This window comes from Cydia pomonella, chromosome 11, assembly GCF_033807575.1.
Source record: "Cydia pomonella isolate Wapato2018A chromosome 11, ilCydPomo1, whole genome shotgun sequence".
In the NCBI taxonomy this organism is placed as follows: domain Eukaryota; kingdom Metazoa; phylum Arthropoda; class Insecta; order Lepidoptera; family Tortricidae; genus Cydia; species Cydia pomonella.
In genome coordinates this window covers 9,558,705-9,586,511 of record NC_084713.1, presented here as the reverse complement: position 1 = coordinate 9,586,511, position 27,807 = coordinate 9,558,705, and the positions used below count along the sequence as shown (strand labels likewise).

The following is a 27,807-nucleotide window of genomic DNA, read 5'->3' as shown; positions in this document are numbered from 1 at the left end:
TTTTGGCTCTTAGTCCATATCGATATTTTCCGACGTGACCGTACCTATAGAGCAAAAAAAAATGTGCTCGAGAAATATGCATTTTGACTAAAAATGCGGTCAGGATCCTTATCGTACACGGACAAGAGGTTAAAGAAAATGCAAGTCGGAAAAAACTGTGAATAGGTAGATCAGGTAGGAACTTTAAAGTCTTGGATTAATTTGCAACCCTGTGGTTGAATTATAGGATTAAGGTATGGATTAAAACAAATGTTTAAATGTAATAATAATTTAATTTCTCAAACATAATGTTTGAGCTATACAAATAATGATTAAGTCATAAATAGCTCTAGCTATAGCTATAGCCAGCTCTGTTTTTTATAATAATAATATTTAACAGGTGTATTAAAGCTAATCAATATTTCATTGGATTTCTGTAACAGTAATAATAAATAGTAACAAAGTTAAGTAATACTAATGAAAGTAGGAATATAGCGTACGTCTCTAATGACCATAGAACAACAGTCATGAGAACTAGAGTCACTACACGAAATCACGATACAGCATCAGATACATTCATGAATTCATCACCACACCAACAACCAAGTCTGATGGAATGAAGTCTAAACTAAAATCTAAACTATAAAATTACAAGTCGAAATTAAAATGAAGTTAAGCATGTAAAAATAAGTTAAGACCTTGACTAGGATAACGGGAATTTAGGGTGTTATGAATGCCGGTCCAATAATAAATAAGTCATAATTTACAACTATTTACAAAAATAAAGGAACTTATTTGTTCTAGACCAAAATGGCAACGTAATGGCAATGACATTTTCTACTATACATAATGTTAATTTACTAAGCGAAGACGACAACAATTTTATAAACGTTCAAAAACTCTGCAGGTAATACCTTTAATCACAAATTGATAAATTGATAATACTGTACTTTTTACTGATGTTTAGATCTTATTTTATTACATGCAGAGTTTTAAAAGCAATTATTTACGCAACCAGCTATTATAAAAAATACCTAATTTATAGAAATTCGATATAGAAGCCATTGGAGGACTATGGTAAGATAAACTGAACCTGTACCAAATGTTAAGTTACACTCAAAACACAAAGTGCTATGCGAGAAGATCTACAAGTTTTAAGAATATGTTATCAAAAAAAGAGAGGGACGGATGCGTTCGATAGTTGGGCTTTACATAAATAATGTTGCTACAAAATAATATTGTACTTTTACAAGATTAGGGTGATTTTTATACTTCAGCAGATTAAAAACATATTTGTAATTAATGCCTATGTATAATTTAGTGTACATGGGTTTATAATACTTCTATAAATTGATCTAATGGATTTTTTTTCTCCGAGAAATAGCGGTATCACTAGGCTACTGTATGTCACAAAATCGGAACATCTTGAACCTAAAACGCTCCGTTTAGAGAGTCGTAACATTTTGGTTGAGTCCAAAGCACGCTGAAGGTCTAAGGACTACGCGCCCAGTGGTCCATGACTTGCCGAAGGTAGTCGAGGTACAGCATCGTGTCTCTGTATATATGGAACATGGTATCGGTTCTGTTCTCTCCAATGATTGGAATTTCATTGTCTGGTAGGGGAAGAATTTCCATGTTTTTTGACACCATCACTTCCTGCAAAAATGAAAAAGATGTATAAGAGTCTGATATAATATAATTCTCGCTCTGCTCGCTTATGGAGGCTCTCCTTGGATTTCAAAAACTGATAAGAAAGTTGCATTTTATCCACATGGGTGGCAAAGTAATCTGAATCAAATTTTGAGTTATTTGCTCATGTTAGCTGCTAGAATTGACTTTTGTGAGGATTCAGAATGTAAATAGTTAATAATGTTCATTTGAATTTGATTTGTTATGTTTTAGTAGTATTTTTAGCTAGTATTTTTCTTGCGTTAGTGTGGTGAACATTTTTGTTTCACTCGGGAGCAAAGTTAGTTTAATCCTGGTGCTATGGAAACCTCGCAACGCTCAAGATTCCCCTGCTCGCTACGCTCGTGGTTTAATTTTGGAATCTTTCACTTACTCCGATATCAATATTATCACCAGGAGAACAACAACTTTGCCCCTTTGTAAAACAACTACCTACCTAACTATTCATTTTAAAATATTATCGGAAAAGATTTCTTTTTGAAATTAATTTTATCTGCACGTTATTAGATGTAACGGAGTATTAAAGATATACATTACAAAGTATCCGTTGTTATTCTATTTAAATAAAGGTTAAATGATTAACCAATCAGCCAACGAATACATTTAACAAAATCATGATTTGTCTCCTTGTGGTCACCGAACATTTTTAAAAATGACATTATTGTGATTTGTGATACGTACATTAAATTCGCAAAGAACTTGTCTCACGGCGTTGAAGTAGTGGTCGAAGAAAGGCTTGAGATTCTTCTCTTCCCTAACGTCTTGTTTAAGCCCGTTCTCTTTGATTGCGTACAGCCCTGCCGCAACCATTTTAAGCGCCTTGTACATAGCTGGCAAATGGTCATCAATATTAGCCTGTGAACAAAAAAAGTGACAAATTAATATCATAATTTTTAAATATCTATCCAAACAAAAGGACACAAGTATTTTATTCTCAAGAGTGTAAGAGTGCAGTGCAGATAATTTTGCACCTTCGACAAATTACACATATTTACGATATTTAAAATTTAAAATTCTATATACTGATGAAAAAATCGGGCCAATTTTAAATGTTTAAGCTTGCCCAATGAGTATTATCACCGAGCATTTTGTCAATTACCACAGATTGAAACGTCCACATTGCAAAACCATTGTGTTCTCACGTAATCGATAGTCGGTCCACGACAATGAGTGCCACCGACGGAGGTGATTCCTTGAAATCGATTGAAAAACTCATACGGATGCACGTTTTTGGCATCAGCGCATTCGCCGCCCATCGATTATTTTGGAGGACAATTTGGCAACAACTTTCGAAAAACATAAGTTGAGTGCTTAAAAAAAAGTATGATAACTATGATTGGATATCAACATTGCATAATTATTAAGCAAGTGCAATTTTATACAAAGAACCCGATATCGTTTATTTCCGCGAACATTAGGTACATTTGTTTACAAAACTTGTGTCTACTCTATAATAGGAAATTATAACAATAAATACTTACAACAACTTTGCTCAGATCTTCTAGCGGCATTTCCATATCAATTTTGACCTTCGTTTCGGGAAAAGTGTATTGAGTAACAAACGGTTTATTCCGCAGCCAGGGCGTCGTGTCAAACGTCTCGCTGAACGAAGGAAAGCTTTGTATGCTGTCAGACTGAAAAAAAGAAAAAAATCGGTTATTTAATTGTTCCATTATTGACTAAACATCTCTCGAAGAGTAATCCTGCCGCTAGGAAAGTAATTATACAATATACGTAATTATTTTATAACAATGTCTTATATGTGACACGAGATTAAATTCTGATTGATGTAAAATCTCAAACGGGAGAATCCCATCCTCATTTTATCTTTAATTTTTAACGTGAACTTTGCCATGGCACGTATTACTTGCGTGTACACATTGTCAGTTGAAAACAGTTTTATAGCTAAATTATCTCATATTATGTTGTTATACTCGTATCAGACCGAACTCTCGGCACCCGCTTTATCAACTATACGCAGGGAAGCAAGTTACTACAAATTATAAATATTTGCCTATATTATACGGAATTCCCGTAAAAAGTCTGAATCATACGAATAACAGAGCAATCAATGTGATTCCGTATTATGCTGGACAATAAAAATGGTCGCTGATTGACTTTCATGGAAAGACTAGATACGCGGAAGATGAGTTGGTGCCCATATTGCTGTATCCTGCTTATAATCCGGTATATAAAAGGCTAGGGTTTGCTGTCTGGGACAGTTGTCCCGTGGATTTGACATGGACAGGATACCGTCTCCTCATGTAAGTAGTATTTTTTATGTTAAAATTGTATCAACGTGACTATTAATTGTATCTTTTAAGTACTGAAATTGATTTATTGTGGAAACATGAAATACACGTCAAGTAAAGAGGTCATAATAATTATCAATGAAATACTAGTATTTCATGAAAATATCTATAGATTATCAAAATCAATCCCAAGAGCATACACACAGTTCATATGATTTCAATAAACACGGGATGACTTATGCCATCTACATATGTCCGTTTTGTATATTACCACTAATAATAAGTTATTGTCAAAGACATTTTTTTAACTATTAGTTATTGCGATGCGGAAAAAATACACTAATGGGATTAAGTCGTCCACGTACGAGCAACTGTTCCTCGAAATGATATTTATAGATCAAGTGAACATAGGACCAGTTATGTTGAACCATCAACGCGTCAAACCAGTAGTCGGTCGGAGGTCGCTGTTAGTTGGTTCTGTTTGTGGTACTGCAATTGCAATCTGTATGTCACACAGATGATTATCCTCAGTAGTGTTCGAGGTTGACACCGCTCATGTTTGATGATTGGTAGAATCGCTTGCTATCTGTTCGAATTAAAGTACCTCAACCTTATAACCGTTTATGTCTGTGGAGTTTTTTATTGATCATGTGCATCTCGTGATCGGAAGCCAAGAGCCACTCCTTCGCTTACAATCCGACGGCCAAACGAAGGCCGCCTCTGCAAGATGAGTCGAAACAAGACCGGGTTGCGATCTGATATCGTCTGGTTAGCAACAATTGCGACAGACGAATTCGACACTTTAATAGAGCTAACTTATTCTGGTAGCCGATAAAGTTTGACACTAAAATATTTCGTTACTAGACACATAATGTTTCGCATGGTCGTTTAAAATTGTGCTAAACTAGTGGTTTAATGCGAGTACGTGACGCCGTATACGTATACAAAAACAATTTTTATGTTGTACCGTTGAGAGTTCAAAAACCTTTGCCACGTGCTCACCGGTAGTGGCAGATGCAACGGAGGTGATAGAAATGATCTGTCCCTTTGTTAACGAGATGTCGATTATTGGAGAAATATGGTCACTCGACAATGTAGCTAATTAAATGAAAGAGCCCGGCCCGCGGTGACAATATACGACATCAATGCTTGTTATATCAGTAGATCAGTGCAATTAAAACCGCAATAGAAATTTGTGTAAAACGAGGATATCCGAATATTAAGCAGATTTTATCAAGAAAAAATATTTTAGATAAACTTGGTCACAATTTGAAATGTTTTAATATTTTTATTACAACAAACTTTATTTACACAATTTATTTATATGAAGTATAATCAATATGCAAAATAAAAACTCATGAGTTGCATTAAAAGTAGCTATTACAATTATAACTTACTAAGAAACCTAGTTACCGAAACGTACACGCATACAGTCATGTAGGCAATCATACGATCGCGAATTGATTACTCCTGCATATTTGATTACTACTTCTACAATTCATTCTGGGAACGTTAGTGCATTTGTTTATGTTTGGGAGGAGAGAGCATGAATCATGGTAGATTCGGAATGTGCTGACCTGGGCATACTGTGGGCACAGGTGCGCGTCCGGTGTCTCACGCCTCATGCCACCTAACTACGACATGGTCAGATATATACTTGATTCTGAAGTTTTTCTTGTCCCTATACAAAGTTTACTATTGAGGAATAGTATCTTCGTAACCTTTCAACTCAAATATGATCCAAATCTGCGCTACACGAGTTTGTGAAGAAATAAAATCATTTAGATTGAATATGAGAAGTAAATGAATCTAGTAAATAATCAAATAGCAACCTATGCCATGAATTATTATTTATATGTAGGTAAATATATATTAAATTTTAAATTACTTTTAGGAAAAAAGTGTAAAACTATCACTATTTCTACAAATGTTAGAAATTCAAGACTACATAAATTTTATGCAAATATTTTCTCACGCCACGACGTATACAATTCTGTTTATTTGCGCTTTAGGACACAAGTGGGTGGGCTTCCTCCAAGAAATTTGACTACCATCCGAGTGCCTAGCTCGGACCATCGGAAGCTTATCGAGGCACCCACACATCGGTCGTTATATAGTCTACATAGCACACGCGCACAGACCGCAGCAGACAGCCTGTCGCCGTGTGAACAACGGTATCATACTAAGTATGTACATATCGCATATAGTATGTATTCAGTGTTTATGTATCGACGACGCTATGTTAAGATAAATACAGATTCATCGCACATGACGCCCGATCACGATCTCCACTCAGGTTACTTTGCGACTATATGTTGTTCATTCCTATGCTTTTTCTTCTTAAACGTCGAAACAACATCTGCTAATTATTTTATTTAATATTGTCAAAGGGAAGGGTTATTTTATTAAATATATTACTATAAATAAATAAACTCTATTTATAGCAACAAAGTAGCAAATAAATTCTGACTAAGAACAGTATCAAACACACAGTATCAAGTAAACTACTGTATTTTAAGCAAACTTTGTGTGTTGATAATTATAGTTCAGGAATTAACATCACCTTCAGATTCCGTCGAATACATAATCGCATTGCCCGCAGTATGTGTTATCGCGCGATATATTAAAATTTTCAACGGTCACATTAGAGGTATTCCATGCCCGAAATACACGATAACATGACACCGGTAATGTCAAAAGCTGAGTGTTAAAACACATTCACACGGTGGCCGACGGTGGCGAGTCACACAGTACCGGTAGGGTTCGTTGAATTTATTATAGCGTTCTTAGTACGACCAGGGCAGTTATTATTTAAACAAAATGGTCTGACAACACTTCACGCAGCCCGAATTATTAACAACTATCTCTCTATCTCGGCCGTAAAAAGTGTTTTATAACATGAACGATCACAAAGGTGGATTGATGTAATGAGGAGTCAAAAAACGTATCCCGTATAAAACAAAGAGCCGAGCGTCCTTGTCTATCGGCAACAATGGCGGTTCAACGCCTCCCGGGAGTCTAAATCGCAATAAATATGATACATTAGCAACGAATGACCGACATTAAGGGGAGAGACAGAAAAAAAGACACATCGACGGGCAGGTGTGTCGTGAAATACTAATGCGCAATCAGTATTCGAGTCGTTCGCGCACCGTCCTGTACTTCGTTCCGGCTACTGTGAGTCGATATGTCGTTTTACGACAAGGAGGCAGCGGACAGGACGTCGCCGTCGTTATGAGTGCTGAGCCTATTACAATACTACCATACTTCATAAAGGAATAACTCTGCAGACTACTCTACACGCATACTACACGAGCAGCAAGTGTAGCTTATCCATTGACGCTGTGTCACACAGACAAGGAAGAGTGACGTTCGAAAAAGCCGAAATGTACTACAAGCGTGTTTAGAGTCGCCTTGTTAATTACGGACTCTGGTAAGAGGCTTCTATAAGTGATGCGAAGCGCGACAGCGACAACGCATTACTGCTCGTGATCAACCCACCACACTTCCGATTCGGAAATATATTCAGAGGATTGGAATTATAGAAGCGTCATATGAATTGTTTTATTAACATGCCAAACATTTGTGCCATATAAATCGTGAATTATTTATGAATTCTCGAATGTAGGTTGAGGTGCTTGTGTTTCCGCAATCGTTAAGTCTAATATTTGTAATCTGCAAGACTTGCTCCAAATGTCTAATCTACATCTAGATGCTCTATTGAAATAAATCAATTTATGATGTCGTGGTAGAAGCGATGAACAAAATTATAATTAAAAGAGAGGAAGCGAAGAGAACCAGACGTGTAGCGACGAAATTGGCGCCCGCGCCGATGCAATCTCTCCTTCATGCCATTCGCCATGGTGAGAAAAAGGCGCTAACTTGTGTATGCCGGGAATCAGTAATGGGGTCAAAATTCAATGAAAACCTTTCGACACAACACGAAGACTATAGACCTCTGCAAGTAAATATCCTATACGCATATGGACATGTTGTCCGTCTAGTCATTATATTAGACGCAAACAATAAAACTACAAGACAAAGCAACCGACATGGCGACACTTTCGTTCATTCAGATAAAATCGGCAATAATCATGCGCAAACCTGTGCATACGCTATTGACGTCCTCAGCCGGGTTTTATTGGTATTGGCCAGTGGTAGAGTCCGTCCGTTCATTTCGTGCGACGCGTCGGGCATATCGATGCCCTGCGAATACTACACTCGGTGAATGAAAGAGAAAGACTTGCCAACTTGAATTATGAAATGTGAATAGGTACTTACGAAATTATTTTTGAATGATTGTGCATTGTCGAGTGCGGCTTTTGCTTGATTCGCGACTTCTTTGGCTTGGTCTTTTGTGAATGGTTTTGGCGATGATGGTGACTGTAACAAAAAAAAAGTTATTTACAACACAACCTTGGAATTTACGCAGTGACTAATCTCTTGTAATATGTTCAGACAAGTTTTACATGTGATGGTATGGTGCGGCAACAATTATCCAGTACAATGTTTGCATACATGAGTCATACTGAATTCAGATTTTACAATGAAAGGCGTTTTTCATACGTTGGTAACAAATCGCTTTAAAATACTAGTACGTCTAGCATGTTTTGCCGCTTCTAGAGAAACTTCAAACGTCAAGTCGTGCTTAAAGTATGAAATTAAGCGAGCTGCGGCAAGACGTACAGGAGTATGAAAAACGAATTTAGATCTAATTTAACACACTCCTAATTAATTATAAAATGTGTGTATACTTTGTGTAGACTTTAGAAGAAAAAAAGGCATGATATGTATTTGCGACTTATTCTTTTAATTAGGTACTAATTTCTTTGAAACCGTTTATTTCTGGTCGGCTCATTATCCAAATCAGATCTACAGATTCACTATATATTTATAAATGTCTACAAGGATCGGACAGGAATCACAACAATTGATGATCTTTAGTGAAGGAATATTAAAGTAGTAGGTACTTACGCTCCCAGGGGCGTAGTCACAAGGGTTCGCCCACGCTTCGTTCTCCATGCTGTCTCTTCTAGGCCGCGGCGCCGCCGATGTCCGCGGAGTGAATCCGACCAGTAGCAGTAGACACACCGCTGCACAGACGTTGACGTATCCTGCAAGGGAAAAAATATTTAAAACATATCTTGAGGGATTGGACCGACTTATTGCGTCAGTTACGGAGATGCGACGAAAAAATCACCCAGCTCCCTATTTCATCAGAAACTTTAAGTTCATAAAAATATGAAATCATCCCAGGTGTTTTCAGTATATACCCATAATATTTCATTTTATCATTAGGTGCGTACTTGTTGTTGCATAAATTGGAAGCATTATTTATTTTTTGTATTAATTACGTATTTTAATCGACTGATTGTAAATTGTTTTTCTGACAAGTGATGCATAAAATTTCCCGTATAACGTAGTGTTATTAAAACCAAATATTTTCATTTGTAAATAAAAAGGAATTTCTGGATTTGCGCCAATGATCATGTTTGTAACTACTTTACTAGATAAAATTATCGTATGTATAATCGAATCTTCTCATGAATGAGCGATAAGCGATAACGTATCGTATGCGGCACGCGCGGTGCTATCGATTATGGTAATCAATGGACATCCGATGAATCGATGAACACTCGAGAGGTGGACAGCCTTTGCTAATTGTGCAGTGAACCTGCGTGAATAGCTAATGTGGCGCTACTTAACCGTTGCCGGACGGACATTCTTTTAATATCGATAAATCTATACATAAAAAATGGGTTATCAAATGATTGCATAACAAACGGCGGTACTATGATATTTTTCCTTATTATGGTTTTTTGTGTGATAAGTCGTGGTTGTTTAAATATATGCATGCGAATTATTTATCTTAAAATAACTGGGTATTTGTTAACTGATAACAGTTCTTCTCTTGTTGAACATTTTAACGGCTGACATCGTAGGTATATCGCACATCTGTTAAATTGAAACGTCATTACTTATTTGGTTGTTTGTTTTACGTCAGCAATAATATCACGACTATATGTGTATAGTTCCATGTATTTCAAAGATAATATTAATTTCGATATTGGACAACCCTCTTTAACAAAAATTGTACTCTGCATTACGCATCTTACTCACAGTTATTAATTATTATTTTTTTAGTTTTGACTCAAGTCTGAGTCAGTGCATTAATGCTCGGTGACTCAAAACAATCTCACAAGAATTGCTCCCGCCAAACTAATCTAGTTGTTGAAACTCGAATAGAAATAAAAGACGACCACGTAATCTACTTGAACGAGCAAAACATGAGTTCCAAAGGCTTACGTCCTTTAGTAACACTGAAGGACTTAACCTCTTTCTTCAATGAGGGTCTAAAGTTATGCCTTCAATATAAGCCCGAGTGTGGGTAAAGTGTGCGTGCACTTTTTTTCTTCTTCGGTCTCGTTAGCAAGCTCCGCTGTGATTTCGCCCCTTGGCCGGCGGCGGCGGTCAAATAAAGGAAATTATAGTTACAGGGCTCCGCGCCGCTTATTATTTAACTAGACCCCGTGAACTGATTTCGATTATCGCACGCCCCTCGTATTATAAAGAAGGACGGCGCTATAAAACCGTCTCACGGCACGAAGCGTTCGAAAACGCACAGCCATTTGCATAAACAAATTGTGATCATTAAAATCCTGGCTAACTAGACGATCTTTAGACTTTTTATTGGTATATTGCCGTATTATTGACACTATAATAATGTTGTTACAGTTTCGGAGGCCACAAAGGTAGAGCGGTAATAACGATCATGTCAAAAGAAGGTCCGACACCACAACATGCGTTAAACACACGATCATAACATTTTATTAGTGGCGCGGTCAAAAGCATCCGAGACCGCCGGCAAAAGTTCAACCCAAAAAAAAAACAGGTCAACTTGGAAGAGTTGTGGAGCCATTCTACACGTTAAATTTTACTCCTTAGCTTATTTATTTTTCACGGTAGCTATTGTTATTTAATTAAAATAAATTGAAGCAAGTCAGTGTTTTATTACAACTTATCACACACTTAAGTCATTTATTAGTATCCAGATCTTGTACAATAAAATAAAATAAAGTAATGTGTATAAGATGACAATGCTAATTACTTTCTTTTATTCAATAAACTTATTTGTTGATCGGTACTAAGATGAACAATAAGGAGACTCGATCGAATTCCTTAGCCCATTGAAGAACTGACCGGGCAACCATAAAAACCGTAGATACCTACACGTAATACACAGGTTATAAGGGGGCATAAAAAAGTAGGGTCCGCGTCGGAGGTCGGCGCGACTACTCGAGAAACAAAGAGTTCGTTTATTTTTTAACAGCTCGCCCGTGGAGGCTGGCTGCACGAAAAACGACCCAAACGAGAGCACCTTGTTACCTTCTTTAAAGAAATCGCCGCTAACTAGAATTTCGGCTCGAAAACTGAGAAAAGTTTGCGTCGACAGAGCGCCGGACGTGGGCCGGCGCCTGCGAAATCATTATGTAAATCAAACATTATGCTGTTTAAACCGAACTTGCCGCGTCCGTCTGTGACCACCGGCTAATCTTTTGAACGCTGAAAGAACCAAGTCCTGTTATTATTTTGTACGTCATCGGCTCTTTTTTCTCCATATCACGTATGACGCCCACTATTAATCAGAATATATACGCTTATTAAACAATACCAGATGTCATTTCATTATGAGCAGGGAATTTTGTTTCGTCGGTGCCAACGCGTTCCAAGCTCCTTGGTCCAGGTCATTAACGGTACCTACTAATATCCGTTCGTATGACATTACATAGAAAAAGCGTTATGTTTATCCATAATAGAGTTAATTTGAGTCAGATCATCATTTTGTTAGTAGCGGCTAACAACCGATGTGGTCGTAAAATTTGACTGCGCATAATAAGTGCGATTATCGGCGCGACGCCACTACGAGCGCGGTACGCTCTTCATCAACTGAAAATCGCTCTAAATGCTAATAGCCTCCGACAAAATTAACGAAACAACCGTGAATTTTTCACGAATTTAATTTAATAAGGTAACAATTTGATATTATACTTAACGGTAGCGCAATAACTTTTATTAAAACAAAATTAAATGCAAATGTGTATTGCATTTTCGGTAATATTGCAGAATAATTTCGGTCAATCAGAGCTTGACACGCATAAGGCGGTGCGTGTCGAAGATGCGCCTATCAGGATGCAATTTGCTGCAGTTATTTCCTTACTTTCATCTCAATTTCTAGAAAACCAATCTGTATCAGTCATCTGTACCGTTATAACAAAAATCTTATTACCGAAATTACGGGTGTATGCATATCATGAGGGTTATTTAGGGTTGAGATTTTTCATTTTCAGAACAAGTGCGGTTGCGTCGGTATGAAAGCAAGTGATTGCTGTTTAGCCGAGATCGACATGTTGCTAAATGGGTGGGTGACAGTTAAATACTGCAATTATGAGCCGTCTCACTGAAATAACTGTTTATAATTGATGCGGCTGCTTTGCCGCGTAAACGAAGAGCGTTTTATGTGAAAATGTTGCTAATAAGAGTGGATCAACCCTAATGACGCGGACATAGTTCATGTCTGAAATCGAGCGCAGCGGCGTTCTCGAGCCGCGTAGCCTAGGTTCCATTTTATAATGACACATTACCTACCAACCTAATCAAAATGTATGCTTTTAGATGTTTTCTAATTTAAGATTATATTTTATTACATTGTAGGTACCTATCAAGCGTTTGCTTGGTAGTCGAATTTAGAACCGTGTCCGTGTGTTATGTAATAAAAATGCAATAATATTTGACTTATTATCCTTCGAAAACGATTTGTTTTAGATTACCAATTTTGTGTTCCTGCCGGTGAGTAAGGTTGCCAAACCTCAACGAGAGTGCGAAATGTTAGGATCGGCAAGGCGCATTTAACTCCTTTGGAGTTGCTGGCGTACATAGGCTACGGAGAATGCTTACCATCAGATCGTATGCTTGTTTGCCACCGACTTTTTTATTCAAAGAAAATAAACAAAAAATATTATCGTCAATAAAAAAATATCCCTAGTTAGTAAAAAAGATTGAAATCGTTTCAATCAAATTCAATTATCATCCAGCAGCCATTAGCAAAGCGGCAATAGTTTCGATACGTCGACATAAGTTTTCGATCGGATGTATTACCTATCGGACATTGGAGGAGTACTACTATAGTTTGACGTCACGCGGGTGTATTCGCGCTAGGTCAATTACCATAAGTAATGTGTTGTATATACCTTGTGCTTCGATGACTCACTCGCATTGAGATAAGAGTGGTTTTCCGATTTCAAATTTAGCAAGAAAATTGTCGTAACTATTTTCAGAAATTGACGTCTTCGGAAAAGGGTCGGAAATTTACGTAATTGTCGCATAATTTTGTCTTTTCTCATTTGAAATAAGCTTATAGGCAAGACAAATCTAAAATACGCGGTAATATAAACATAAGAGTACACACACAAAATATTAAATATATATTGTATAATGTTGTTATTTTTACATTTTAGTTAAACTCGAAATATACTTAATGAGAGGAATAATTGCGGTTTTGTGGTCAAGTACAATACATAAATTAATAATTTTATGATATCAGTTTTTTTAATGGTGTAATTTTAAATATATAATAATAAGAAGCTTGGTGGGTTGGGATTAAACCCATTGGAAATGCAAATAGACGTATCATTATCCAAAAAAATATTCTATATTAATAGTAAATCCGTAAGTATAAGTAATTATTCCGTATGACCAATAATTATGGATTGAATTAGGTTAAATACCAACAGCTACCGATAAGCAGGTTACCGCGGACTTTTTGTTCGTACTAATGACTCCAATCAATAAGAAAGCAGAGAAGATTCTAATTAATACGGCACGGCAAATTTTCCGGACATTCCCTAGAGCTAATCTACAAGGCACTCGGTATTATTTTTTCTCTCGCTACACTTAAATCATTTCTCGGCCCTATATAGAGAGGTACCTAGCGATACTTGCAATTACGAAACGGCGGGCGGCCAGCGTAACTGTACGGTTCTTTAAAGGATAGAAACATTTAGTTAGACATGTCATTCCGGTAACAGTACTAGGCTAGTTTAATAGCAGTTTAAGCCTAGTTAGTTAGTTCTGATCTTCGTGTTTAACATTGTAGAGGCGAGACCGAGCCAGGTTTTTTTGCGTAATGAAATTGTAAGCTCTATTAACGCGGCCGGCGATTACACCGACATGAGAATCGGCCGGCTGGATACCGGATATTCCGTTTACATTATTATCGTTAGTTAAAGGTTTAGACGCTTCAATTATTATAGCCCTTGGTTGATTAATCATTAATAACATTCGCAGACATAAATCGCAAGCGGCGTTATTATAATGAAGCATGGATTTTAATTGCTGATTTATGTTATTAAACGACGGACGGATTTATGTTATTTAGACGAAAGTCCTGCGTTAATTAGCTACTGATACCGGTATGCCTCAAGACGATTTATGTCGCTTTTTATAAAGCACCTGTTAATTGGTTTGTCATTACGTAATTATAATCGCTGTGATATTTATTAAAACTTTTATTTATTTTCATTCATTAACTAATGTGCATGCTACTGAGTTGGAAAAATAACACATTTTCAATAACATTATAATTAGTAATTATTAATTACGGTAAAATGTTAATTTTTATATTTTGTAATGCTAATTGTACTCAAACTTAAATATCATTTAAGTTTTATACAATCTATATAAACATATATTAATGCATTTTTTTTTAAATATAAATATTAAAATAAAATTCTTACTGCTTCTAGCTGTACTCGATCTGTGAGGTCGACATTTCTTCACTGTTTCACTATCACAGTCACTGTATTGGCTATTCGTTCTAGTCCTACCACATAGTTCACATTTTTCCGGCGTACTTACGAAATTAGTACGACCTGTACATATCCTGTGGCAATCGTCCTTAGGTTTGGTTATAACGGTACCGGACTGCCTCAACTGGGCACAAGCGGGCAAGGTGAAGTCCATGATCGATGTTGATTAATATGACATCCCCTAAACGGTGGTCGCGCGCGCCGAGTGTCGGGTAAACGACTAAATGACTCGGTGCCCGCGCGTAACATAAAGTAAGCACGTGTGCCGACGCTTGAGTGGGGTATCAGCCAGTGAGCGCAGGGACTCCCTTCGCTCGACCAATCGCGGCTCGAGGCGGGCCAGACCCTCTACCTACCCACTGCAGCGCTACCCGAGTAGATAGGGGTTGGTAGGTATTAACATTGTGGATGAGGTTATATGCTATATCCGTGTGCTCCATTTAAATTATTGGTTCCGCTTATATAATTGCGAGTACGTATATAAATAAGTGCCCTATTTTTTTTTACAAAAAATATTTTACGTTATGAATGAATGTTGAAAAAAAAATTGTATTTTAAACAATAACTGTGTACAAGGCTCCAATATCGACATTTTAATAAACTTTAAGTTAGGCTGTATATAATACATAATAAAATACATGCTTCGTGAATAATAATCCGTTTAAATATAGTATACAGTAGTAGGTACAGTTATTGATACCTATTTTTGTAGAAAATTGACTACCTCTACCATACCCTATTTTATGATTTTTATTTTAAAAATGGCATTTCTTTCCACAAGATATTTCAGGTAGTATATACATGCAAAAAGTTTCAGTTTGAGTTACTTGCGTGTTGTTAACCTAATTAACTGATTATATAGTATATTCTGCCGCAAAAATTGTCCCGTTGCACGGTAAATCGTTTTCCTTTTGAAATTTGTTGTGAATAATGTGAATAAGCCATATTTACGATACCTACGTACACAAATTTACGATGAATTTGCTGTACTTTATGAAATAGATGAATTCCCTAGTATTAAAATTAGTTGACTCAATTAAGAATAAATTGCATTTATTTCAGCAAATAATTATTAAATAAGATAATCTAAACTGGAATGATTATCTATTTCCTGTGAATTGATATTTAATTAGGTAACTAAAAACCCAGAAAAAGCTAAAAAATCGTTTCTAGTCCTTAGGTTTCATCCTTATTTCTTAATTAACAATGCCTATTTATCGAAAATATTTCCACTGGTTAATATTGTTTCCTCCAACGTTGATGTACACTCATTCTAGTAAAGGAGCCTACATAAATAGTTTGATTTCGTATTGTATTGAGATTTTATCTACGTAATACTTTTTGGAGACACGTGTTTATTATATTCAAATATCTTCTTCCTCGCGTTGTCCCGGCATTTAGCCACGGCTTATGGGAGCCTGGGGTCCGCTTGACAACTAATCCCAAGATTTGGCGTAGGCACTAATTTTTACGAAAGCGACTGCCATCTGCCCTTCCAACCCAGAGGGTAAACTAGGCCTTGTTGGGATTAGTCCGGTTTCCTCTCGATGTTTTCCTTCACCGAAAAGCGGCTGGTAAATATCAAATGATATTTCGTACATAAGTTCCGAAAAACTTATTGGTACGAGCCGGGGTTTGAACCCGCGACCTCTGGATTGCAAGTCGCACGCTCTTACCACTAGGCCACCAGCGCTTCTTTATTATATTCAAATATATTTAAAAATATATGTATTTTAAGTAAGACTTTAACTATCTAAATTAATTTGGTAGATAGGTAAATACATAATCTACATAAACCGCATAATATACAATCTGTAAAATTTACACATATTGCAGTCCGGACGTAAGTCATTAATGTTAAGGAAATCCTAACGACAATTGTTATCTAACTATGACTTCATGAGTCGACTTCTTCGAACTGATGGTGAACTATGCTGAAACACCTGCACGTAGCCAGTGCATCAGCAGGTCCTGATAACAAATTGATGACTACGGATCGCCTACGCGGTGGAACATATTTGACAGTATAAAGATTCAAACAGTCTTGCAAGGGCTTGACTTACAGATACAAATTCAAAATTGCTTAGGATTCTGCGAATAACGTTCAGGGCCAGGGTGTTTAGTCTAGTGTGTGTAGGTATGAGGGCCTACCTATAGGGAATGATCATTATTTATTTAGATATGCGACAAAAAATTTTTTTTGTAGATATGAGACAGAGTATGACCAAGATGTGTAATATGTGTGTATTATGGAAATGGATTTGTTGATAATTATTTACGCGGAAAAAGTTACGTGGAAAAATTGCTACAGAATAATTATGAATATATTTGGAATAAAAAAGAAAGAATAGGTATGTTCCCAGAATATACCCAGGTATATATTGCTTCCCTTATTAACTTACAGACCTGATCAGCATCTTCATATATTACAACAAAAACAACACCAGGAAACACACATCTTGAAGCTTATATTGATTTGGAAAACGATGCACTCAATTAACTTACTGATGCTATAATATCACTGCGATCAAATGGCATGTGGAACAATTCACCGTCAAGCTGTCTGCGACTTCTTATCAATTACTTAGAAGCTATGAAACTCTAACAATAATTATGTTACTGGTTATCATCATATTATAAACAAAAACATTATGCTACTTGTGAATGACGAAATTCGCAATTATTATTTACATAATTATGTACTTCCAGGTACAGAAGACCACCTACAAACTTAAGGAAAAAAAACAGTGACTTGTTTTTGTAGTTGTTGCAAGTTATAGGGAGAAAATATGAGTATCAGAAAATAGCTAATTTCATATAGGTATAAATTATATAAAGCATTATATCGTGGAGTTAAAACCCAACAGGGCCTAGTTTACCCTCTGGGTTGGAAGGTCAGATGGCAGTTGCTTGTCGCTTTCGTAAAAACTAGTTCCTACGTCAAATCTTTGGATTAGTTGTCAAGCGGACCCCAGGCTTCCATGAGTCGTGGTAAAATGCCGGGACAACGCGAGGAAGAAGAAGAGAAGATTCAGTGGAGTTAAAAGTGTAGGCTGAACTGCGGAACTAGTCATGGCCTCATGACACAGCCGCACAGCCAGAACTCAGTATCAACCAATTGTATTTGTGGATGATAATGTATTGTGTACGATAAATGTACCTACTCCCAAAAATATTTCTCGCTAGAAACATTGACATCATCATAAAAATCAGTGATGTATAAAAATCTGAGAATCGTCTAAAAAGAGTCCATTCATGATTTGCAGTAAACGCGTCACAGTATTGTTAAACTTGAAATATGTCGTCTATGTCACCATCACCACTCCCATATGTACAGCAAATACTCGTCATTCGACATACAACGTCAGTCTCTCTAAACATGGGTCAATCCCGAAATGTATGAGACACGAGACTTTATTGATATAGACTTAAATGGCAGTTCACACGACTGTTTATATTCGTATCTGCGATTTAAAACTACGTCTGAACTATTTTTAAACTTCCTTCCTATATGGGTGCCATTGCAATACAAATAATTTTATTTTATGCACTTTGTACTACAGGGAAATATCGATAATCCAGCACTTCGATGGTCCGGTATGCCCAGTAATCTGGCACTGAAATTGGGGTACATATGATCATTCTATGTTCTAATTTACTATGTAGCCACACATATCACGTTACATTATCGCACTTTAATCCCTTTATAAATGTCTAATTTCTAGACAACAGTAATTATCTTTGAATTTAGTATTATAAAAAAAATATTGTAAAATATTACACATCGTTTTTCCAGAATATAAAATTCAGATCAGCAAGTCTCCATTGCAGTTCAGCGGGGAAACGCAACAGGAATCATGAGGACCTGTGAGCCAGGTTACATACCTGGCTCAAAGGTCTACAGTGGGTTATTAATGTTATTATAGATTTAAATTCATACTATAACTCGTGTATGTGGTTTTAAAAATAAAGACATATCAGATACATCATATTTCACTACAAATCTAGCTGGAGGGCCCTTTACCATATAATTGTCAATGGGTATATATTTTCTTAGCGTTGGTAGCCAAGCGGTAAGAGCGTGCGACTTTCAATCCGGAGGCTTCAAATCCCGGCTCGTACCAATGAGTTTTTCAAAATGAATGTACGATATATCATTTGATATTTATCAGTCGCTTTTCGGTAAAGGAAAACATCGTGAGGAAACCGGACTAATCCCAATAAATTCTAGTTTCCCCTCTGGGTTGAAAGGTCAGATGGCAGTCGCTTTCGTAAAAACTAGTGCCTACGCCAATTCTCGGGATTAGTTGCCAAGCGGACCCCAGGCTCTCATGAGCTGTGGCAATACGCCGGGATAAACGCTACGAAGAAGAAGGGTAAATATTTTCTCGAATACTGTTACTTTTCAAAAATCTAGATTGGCTAAAACATGTGAAGGGAAAAGTTTGATCTTAACACAATTTTTTGATTTCTCAAATGTACCGTTACAGGTGACCAATATATATCTGTTGAGTAACCTTGGATTAGCAGTATGAGTAATCTGGGTAATTTTTGAACATTCGGCGACATCTCAGCTTTAGTAGGCTTTTGACAAGTTCCGGGACAGATGATTGAGCTAATTATTCATGACTTCTTTTCAGACCCGCAACTGATCGTATAAATAGTAATAGAAACTGTTTAAACTGACGGTTTAGGCACTTATACATAGTTTCAACATTTAACTGTATACCTTATATTCACAAAAACAATAGTTAATACCTAAATTAAAAAAAAAAATATATATATATATAATTTATAGACACAAATGTTATGTTACATATAAGCAAAAAATAAGAACTATAGTATAACATATTTAAAAAAGAATCCATTTGCTTGTCCAGTTTAATTACAGTAGATAAATGCCACTTTCGATAAAAAATTACCAAAATATAGTTTATTCCAATACTTCATTGCAAAGTTTTATCTTCCGTATATTTATTGATTTAAACTTTATTGCACACAATATATACCACAATGTACAAATGGCGGATTTAATGCAAATGGCATTCTCTACCAGTCAACCATAGGGCCAAATAGAGACACTTATAATTGGTGCAGAGGCAGAAAAAAAAATCAATGAATTAAAAAGAAAAGCAAACTAATATAATATACTTATAAACTACATGTACTTAATGTTCGTAAATATAAACTTATAATATTGACGTAGGCTTCCTGACTTCCTTAATTCGTTGTTATAGGAATCTAAAGCGTAAATATAATAGGTCAAAAGATATCTCGGCGAGTTTATACCGGATATCGAGTCCCACCTTCCCGGATGCACTGGAAATACGCCTCCAAATGATAATTAGTCGTCGACGTTTAATCTTAGTTTTAGTTCCAAGTGCAAGTAACAGCGTATTTTTTATGGTATAGTTCATGTCATGCACAATGACGTGCAGATTTGTCAAATTTAACCTAATAATATGACAATAAGAGACAAGGCACGTGTCATCGTGAATGACACAATCTATACTTATTTAAATTGGCAGAATATTACAGATTACAATACATTAATACTAAATAAATAACCGGCCAAGAGCATGTCGGGACACGCTCAGTGTAGGGTTCCGTAGTTACTCTTCCGTCACAATAAGCTAAACTGGAGCTTAAAGTATAGTAAATTGTTAACCAAGGGATGAAACGGTACCTTTCACCTGAGTTAAACAAATAGGCAAATATGCATAATCAGTACCTAATTAAAATAAGTCTTTTTACTATGAAGGGCAAACTTTTTGCGATAACTCAAAAACAGCTAAACTGATCATGTCCGCTATAGTTTTCATTTAATGTCTTTCTTAAGCTCTACTTCCACGATTTTTTTCATATTTTTTGGACTTATGGTTCAAAAGTTAGAGGGGGGGGGGACATTTTTTTTTTTCGGAGCGATTATCTCCGAATATATTCACTTTATCAAAAAATGTTTCTTGAAAACCCCTATTAGTTTTGAAAGACCTTTCCAACGATACCCCACACTCTAGGGTTGAACTGAAAAAAAAGTTTCACCCCCACTTTACGTGTAGGGGAGGTACCCTAAAAAAAATTATATTTTTAGATTTTATTGTACGACTTTGTCGGCTTTATTGATTTATATATCCATGCCAAATTTCAGCTTTCTAGCACTAACGACCACGGAGCAAAGCCTCGGACAGACAGACAGACAGACGGACATGGCGAAACTATAAGGGTTCCGTTTTATGCCATTTGGCTACGGAACCCTAAAAAGGCTTGAAAATCGAAGAAACAAACGAAATATTTTGGCATTTAAAACATGTCTCGACTATTTCGTTTCCCATAAATATAAAAGACGTAAAAGTCCCATTAAAATTCGCAAAATGTTTATGGGCGCTTGTAAAATATCCGACTCCTGTACAAGGGCGGCTTCTTTGTGTACCTTGTTTTGTTTACCGTTAACCGATGAATGCTAGAAACAAAGCCTTATTTTAACTTTCACTACTTTATATATGATGCAATAAATTAAAGTATTGTCGGTGTCCGTGCTGGGATAGATCTTCGTTTACAGTCTTTTGTTTACGCTTTAACGGTGAGCAAAACTTGAACCGCTCAGGGAGGCGTAATAAAGCTGTAGCTGTCTACAAAAAATAGCGTGCGACAAGTTTTAAAATTTCACTAGGGCATTGTTTGTTTTTACCGTGCGCAGGCGGCCTTATAAATGGAAGTAAGTAAGTACAATGAGCTGTCTAAGCGCAATACAATTTAAAGGGGAACAAGGGGACACCGTGAAATTTCCTTTAGAAGCGGTATCAATAGTCGCATCATTGGATGTTTGTATGATAAATTGGAAGTCAATAATACGCCTACTTTCCGGTTTGAAGAATGAATATGGACTTCAGTTTTTCTCAAAGACTCGTAACGGCAGACTTAGTGAAGTAATAGTGTCACACCGAGTGTGCATAACTTGATGAATCACCGATACCGTACAATACGATATTGATAATGTTATGAAATCGTTGAATATAGTCGTATTAAAAAAGTGTTTTTTACCATAATTACTTTAGAGTAATATTATAAGAAAAGTATGAAATAATATAATTAGACGTCTTTTCGTTACGTCATTTGATAATTATACGACCCATAGAGTCAATTGTAAAGTAAACAATCCATTTTTTATTTGTGTCATACACAATTCAAAATATTTATCTTATAAAAAATATATCAACCAACTAATTAACAACCGACAAATTAACCAGTTTACATAATGATACGGTTGCATCAAAAACTACGTCAATACTTATCCGTTACCGCGTCATACGTAAGAAAGGGGGCATACGGATCCATGTATCTAGGTTCGACGGATCCACAAGTACTCGGCATTTAATTACAAAAAGGATCTTACGAAATTAAGCGGGTTTGCCGCACAATACTTTGGCATCACACATCGTATGCAGTTTTTCCTCTGCCTCCTCTCTCTTACGGATCATGTATAATAATATATACTTTATTCCGCATAAATCAAAGTCGATTTTAGAACCAATCAATAAGATACTATCTCGAGTAAATGGAAATTCGATACGTTATGTAATACTTTACACCCTTCTATGAGATATTAATTTAAGTATTAAAAGTTGAATAAAAATAGTAATGAAAAATGTTACTTTAATAAATATGTATACGGTAGTAAGTAGTATGCAGACTTGGAGAGGACGCAAGCACGGGGCTAAGTCTAAATAAGAGAAAGTCCCCTCCCCCTCCTTGATGAAAGTTCCTGATTAACATGATAAATAAATTAAGAAACCAAAATGTAATACGTGAAAAATAAAACATGTAGTTCAAAAACCTTGCCAACTATTATAGCAATATAAACACAGCAACAGGTTATGTATGAGTCACAGTCGGGGCTAGTACTGAGGTTAATGTATTTAACTACGTCACGACGCACTCCGACATCGGTTGAGTAATACAATACTTTTCCTATACTTGTTCACCTTAGGAAATCGTTACGGAACCGGTAATGTAAAATGAACAAAACGTATGTTTCCTTAGAATCGTATGACGCTCTTCACCTTGGGTATTGGGAATATTACTGGATATGAGGATTCCATTAACTTTTCATATGGTAGTGTATGTCTTGAGCATGAATGAGACATGGGGCTTTCCTAAGGGCACAGTCTCGTACCTTAGGAAGTGATGAGATGAACTATGTACCATGAGTTTGCATGTTTTGGCTTAGCTTTTTCTCTTCAGTCATAAATTGATGACTAGCAAGAGTTAATTGCTAAGATTCTGGTATATAGAATGATTCTATATACTACTCACATTTCTTCATTTTTGCCTGGGTTTGAAGGAGACACACGTTGAAAACTACAATTTACTTATATAGCGATAATTATATTCCGCCATGATATTTGTACTTATCTGTCAGTAAGTTTTTGTATAACATCCGGCTCTAGTAAATCAATATAAACTTTGTATGTATAAAAATGGACGAAATTGAAATGATACCTAAAGAAAATTACTCAAAGGAGAAATCTCACTTGGAGATATCCATGTTGGTATGTAAGAAACAAATAATCGTCCCGCTATTAAACAAGATATAACAGCATAATTTCGTTTGATTTGACATGCCGAAACAATTTAATCATTATCTCTGTCGGAAAATTAAAGGAGACAGCGGCACTCAATTTTGCATTTAATAATTATGTGTATAAAGTAATAAATTGCAAGCAATGAATGTGGTCTTTAAGTCCTGTGCTCTGGGGAGGGGCTCAGGAAAGGAATTGGCGGTATTTGCAAAACACTGCTGAGGAGCCGCATAGCGAGCGGCCGGTCGCCAACTGGGTGGGCACTCTGGCCGCTCTTGGCCTTTTTGTATTCCATTTTTGAATTTAAATTTCTGAATTCACTGCGAAACCATCGCGATTGCATTTTGGGGTCTATCTGTGCACGCGATGGCGCCATCATGGAAACGTCACGCGATCCTCAGTCTTCTAGAAGTCACCGCCTTTAAAATTAAACCATTTTGATTTTCATTTCTCTCATGATGTAATAATTAAATCACTTCACCTAATTAGCAAGAAATACAAAGAGAAGGGTGTACAATTAAAACATTACTCCGCCGTCGTCAAATTATGTCGTAATTAGCTGGACAATTAAAATCGAAGGTCATTATGGTGATAAAAAGTTGAGTGGGAAGCGATCCTCTTTTTGTTGGCGTCCCAGATTTGTAAGGATACAGAAGCGACTAATCACTTGTAACATAAATTATAGTATTTTATATTCATTTATTGTACATACATACGCAATTTTGAGAGATTCTACCTAAACTAATAAGATTAGAAATTATCTAATACCGCCTATTATTCATACCGCATAACATAAATTTTAATTTCAAATCCTGAACTAATGAAGGAGGCTTGGTTCCTAGTTGTGCTGGACATTATTTCATTAAATTTGCACATGAGAAGACAAATGTAGCAGCCTGATATTAAGAAAAGGGCTTGAAGCAAAATGAACCAAAGATGACTTGTCTGCAAGCATGACTATAGATAATAATAAGTAAGTATTTTTGTCAAAAATCTCATTATTGATACAAGCTTTTATCGTTGCTGTACTTAAACAAGCAACGAATACTCATCGAAACAATTATAACAAACCCAAACACAAATAGATTGAGTTCTTTGGATCATCAGATCAGCTCGATGGTGCGATAATATTGCAATGTCGCCGAACGTAAAATAATTGTATGTGAAGTTTTAGCTCAATCGAATAATGGGAGGTGGGTCTAATTGAGCTTGCAAGATTTGACCCGAACATACATCCATATAAACATTTCAAGTTAAATAAAAGCTTGTAAAAAACATATGTCAATACTTCGGAATTAAAATTAAACAAATTAATTCGCAATCGACCCATGGCAATATATTAAATTATACATGTGGACGTGCAGTAAGACAAGAAAGTATTAAAATTAAGAAAAATACAGGAATATCACAGTCAGAAATGTGAACATTAGGGCCCTCAGCACACGGCGCGTAAGCGTAAGAGACGCGTACGCGTATCGTAATACGCGCGTACAACGAGAGCACTACGAGCACGTACAACTTCAAACAAGTCCGCACACGAAGCGTCGTCGTAGCGTAGCGAATGAGATTTGTGTCGCGTAATACACGCGTAAAAAAACAAAACTTCTGAGTTAATCAAACAATAAAAAAATCTTCATCTCACGAGAAAGTAAGATCGTAGATACATCCGCCGAAGACATCTGATGCCAGGGACTACATGATTTCAAATAATGAGATTTCACTTATAAAACGATTACGCTTACACGACGCCTACGCGACGCTTACATACGCGACGCTAGGTGCCGCTTGCTGACGCTTACGCTTACGCTCCGTGTGCTGAGGGCCTTATACGGAAGTGGACGACCGCGCGAAAACGCCTTTTCATATAAACGTAGTCCCAATTTTTATGCTCAATTCATAAATAAAATTACAAGCTCTCTACGATAAATATTAATCTATGGCGAAGGAAGGAAGGCTGCGTGAAAATATCCATCGCAAGACGGCGTTTGTTCACATGTGATTAAAGTAACGGTAGCGGGAGGAAAATGCAAGCTATGACCTAAAATGAGTTTTAAAAACTCATGTTTCGTGTGATCGGATGATTTCGATGAGGATATGTTTTTAATTGTTAAGATCTGGAGCTTGTAATATAAAACAGATTTGCAAGTCTTTTCAATAAAAAAGTTTTATTTCGAAAATGTGTATTTGTACCTCGTCACAGAGACAATAGTATGTGGTCTATAGTGACTTTCATGTTGTTTGTCACTGTGACAAGGTACGAAATGGGTCACTAATTAAAACTTCTGACTTTACTTATCGAAGAAAGGACGAACACTTAAGAGCCCATCAACGTGCTCACTAGCGCCATTGCTAATTTTTTTTTTTTGTAATTTGTTTATTTCAGTTTTTTTTTGTTCAGGTACAGTCAGCACTCAGTTATAATCTCTATATTTGGAGATTGTGTTAACTAAGTTTAGCCTTAACTAAGTATATAATTAGTCCGTGTAGTTAAAACGGCCGTTTTTGTTTTGAGTTCATAGAGAATCCAGCAACACAGAAACTAGTTTGATGTATTCAAAAGGCAATTAAATACAAAATACAGTACGTAGCGCCCCCCTTTTTTAGGGTTCCGTAGCCAAATGGCATAAAACGGAACCCTTATAGTTTCGCCATGTCCGTCTGTCTGTCTGTCTGTCTGTCTGTCTGTCTGTCTGTCCGAGGCTTTGCTCCGTGGTCGTTAGTGCTAGAAAGCTGAAATTTGGCATGGATATATAAATCAATAAAGCCGACAAAGTCGTACAATAAAATCTAAAAATTTAGTTTTTTTAGGGTACCTCCCCTACACGTAAAGTGGGGGTGAAATTTTTTTTTTCGCTTCAATCATAGAGTGTGGGGTATCGTTGGAAAGATCTTTCAAAATTAATAGGGGTTATCGAGAATTTTTTTTTTGATAAAGTGAATATATTCGGAGATAATCGCTCCGAAAGAAAAAAAAAATGTGTCCCCCCCTCTAACTTTTGAACCATAGGTCCAAAAAGTATGAAAAAAATCGTGAAAGTAGAGCTTAAGAAAGACATTAAATGAAAACTATAGCAGACATAATCAGTTTAGCTGTTTTTGAGTTATCGCAAAAAGTTTTCCCTTCATAGTAAAAAGACTTACTGTAATTAGGTACTGATTATGCAAATTTGCCTATTTGTTTAACTCGGGTGAAAGGTACCGTTTCATCCCTTGGTTAACAATTTATTATACTTTAAGCTCCAGTTTAGCTTATTGTGACGGAAGAGTAACTACGGAACCCTACACTGAGCGTGGCCCGACATGCTCTTGGCCGGTTTTTAAATATCTATCGTTAAATTTAAACAATCACAATTATTTTCCAGTGGCGCTAGTGAGCACGTTGATGGGCTCTTAAGAAATGATTGTTTTCAGAAAATGATTTCCAAATTCCTATACTTTTAAATTCTCCATATTTTTTCATTTATGTTAAATAACCTCATATCATATACAATCACCTACTCAATAGTATTTTTTTTTTCACGTCATATAAGATAAATTTTAACCACTTCCCGGTGTTTAATCTTCTGCCTGATTTGCAATTATATTATATTTTAATGCGAAAGAATACCATAATATGCTAACACTGAGCTGATGATCTGATGATCTTCTGACGATGCAGTCGGATGGTACAGGATACCACGGAAAACGATATTCTCGTGAAACAATGGCCCCAGTAATAGACCATTGATTGGGATGGATTTAGAATGGCGCATAATCAGATCAAAAACATAAATATATATAAAGACAAAATTAAAGCACTTATATTTACTGGCGCTAGTAATTAAACTTAATTAAGTTAAACAATGTAAATTGTCTTTCTCGCGTTGTACTACTTGCTTATCCGCTTGGAAACTATAATCCCAAAAATTGGCGTAGGCGCTACTTTTTATGAAAGTGAATGCGATCTGACCTATTGGGATTAGTCCGGTTCCCTCGCGATGTTTTCCTTCACCGAAAAGCGACTGGTAAATATCAAATGATATATAAGTTCCAAAAAACTTATGGGTATGTAAGAATCGGTGATTGAACCGATTACAAGTAATACATTGTCGATACAAATACGAGTATGATAGGAATCTTTAGAGAATATTCATCGCTATAATTTAATTACTTACGACTTAAGGAGATTATCACATATACCTGGAATTTTCTTTGTATTTCTTCTGTCCGATGGCACCATTCGTTCAGCATGTTGACAACACTAGTACTTCCTTCGCGCTCCTAACGAATAATCCGCTGCCTAATGTTTTCGCAAACAATTTACAACACATGATATTTTACCATGTCCGCGCGTAAATAAACAATTTCTTCTAAAATAGATAACACGAAAAATATTCCAAAATCAATTTAAAAAAATCACATTTACACCGTAACATGTGAATGCACTGAAGTCAGCGTAAATTG

The 27,807-nt window shown here is 36.2% G+C and overlaps 1 protein-coding gene and 1 long non-coding RNA gene across 4 annotated transcripts in view; one reads left to right on the top strand and one right to left on the bottom strand.

The window, feature by feature from the left end:
• Positions 1-252: 252 nt before the first annotated feature.
• On the bottom strand, positions 253-27,807 carry LOC133522787 (uncharacterized). Of its 2 annotated transcripts, none has more exons than XM_061858235.1 (6): positions 27,544-27,807; positions 8,895-9,034; positions 8,202-8,303; positions 3,150-3,302; positions 2,350-2,523; positions 253-1,635 (listed from the first exon to the last, which is right to left on the bottom strand). In XM_061858235.1, exons 1-6 carry the CDS (start codon positions 27,581-27,583, stop codon positions 1,471-1,473), a joined length of 774 nt encoding a protein of 257 aa, XP_061714219.1. In that variant the 5' UTR covers positions 27,584-27,807; the 3' UTR covers positions 253-1,470. The 2 variants fall into 2 exon arrangements, with proteins under 2 accessions (XP_061714219.1, XP_061714218.1); XM_061858234.1 differs by lacking the exon at positions 27,544-27,807 and adding an exon at positions 14,714-15,065.
• The window catches only part of LOC133522789 (uncharacterized), a 39,283-nt gene continuing 14,821 nt past the window's right edge, over positions 3,346-27,807 (top strand). For both annotated transcript variants that reach the window (XR_009800127.1, XR_009800126.1), the window contains exons 1-2: positions 3,346-3,932; positions 5,933-6,106. This is a non-coding gene — a long non-coding RNA (uncharacterized LOC133522789). The remainder of the gene's footprint in view (positions 3,933-5,932; positions 6,107-27,807) is intronic.

Coding starts and splice junctions, on each gene's coding strand:
- LOC133522787 (XM_061858234.1), bottom strand. CDS start 14,939: ATGGACTTCACCTTGCCCGCTTGTGCCCAGTTGAGGCAGTCCGGTACC. Junction 9,035..14,713: donor ATCGAGTACAGCTAGAAGCA/GTAAGAATTTTA, acceptor TTTCCCTTGCAG/GATACGTCAACGTCTGTGCA. Junction 1,636..2,349: donor AAGTTCTTTGCGAATTTAAT/GTACGTATCACA, acceptor TCATTTTTGCAG/GAAGTGATGGTGTCAAAAAA.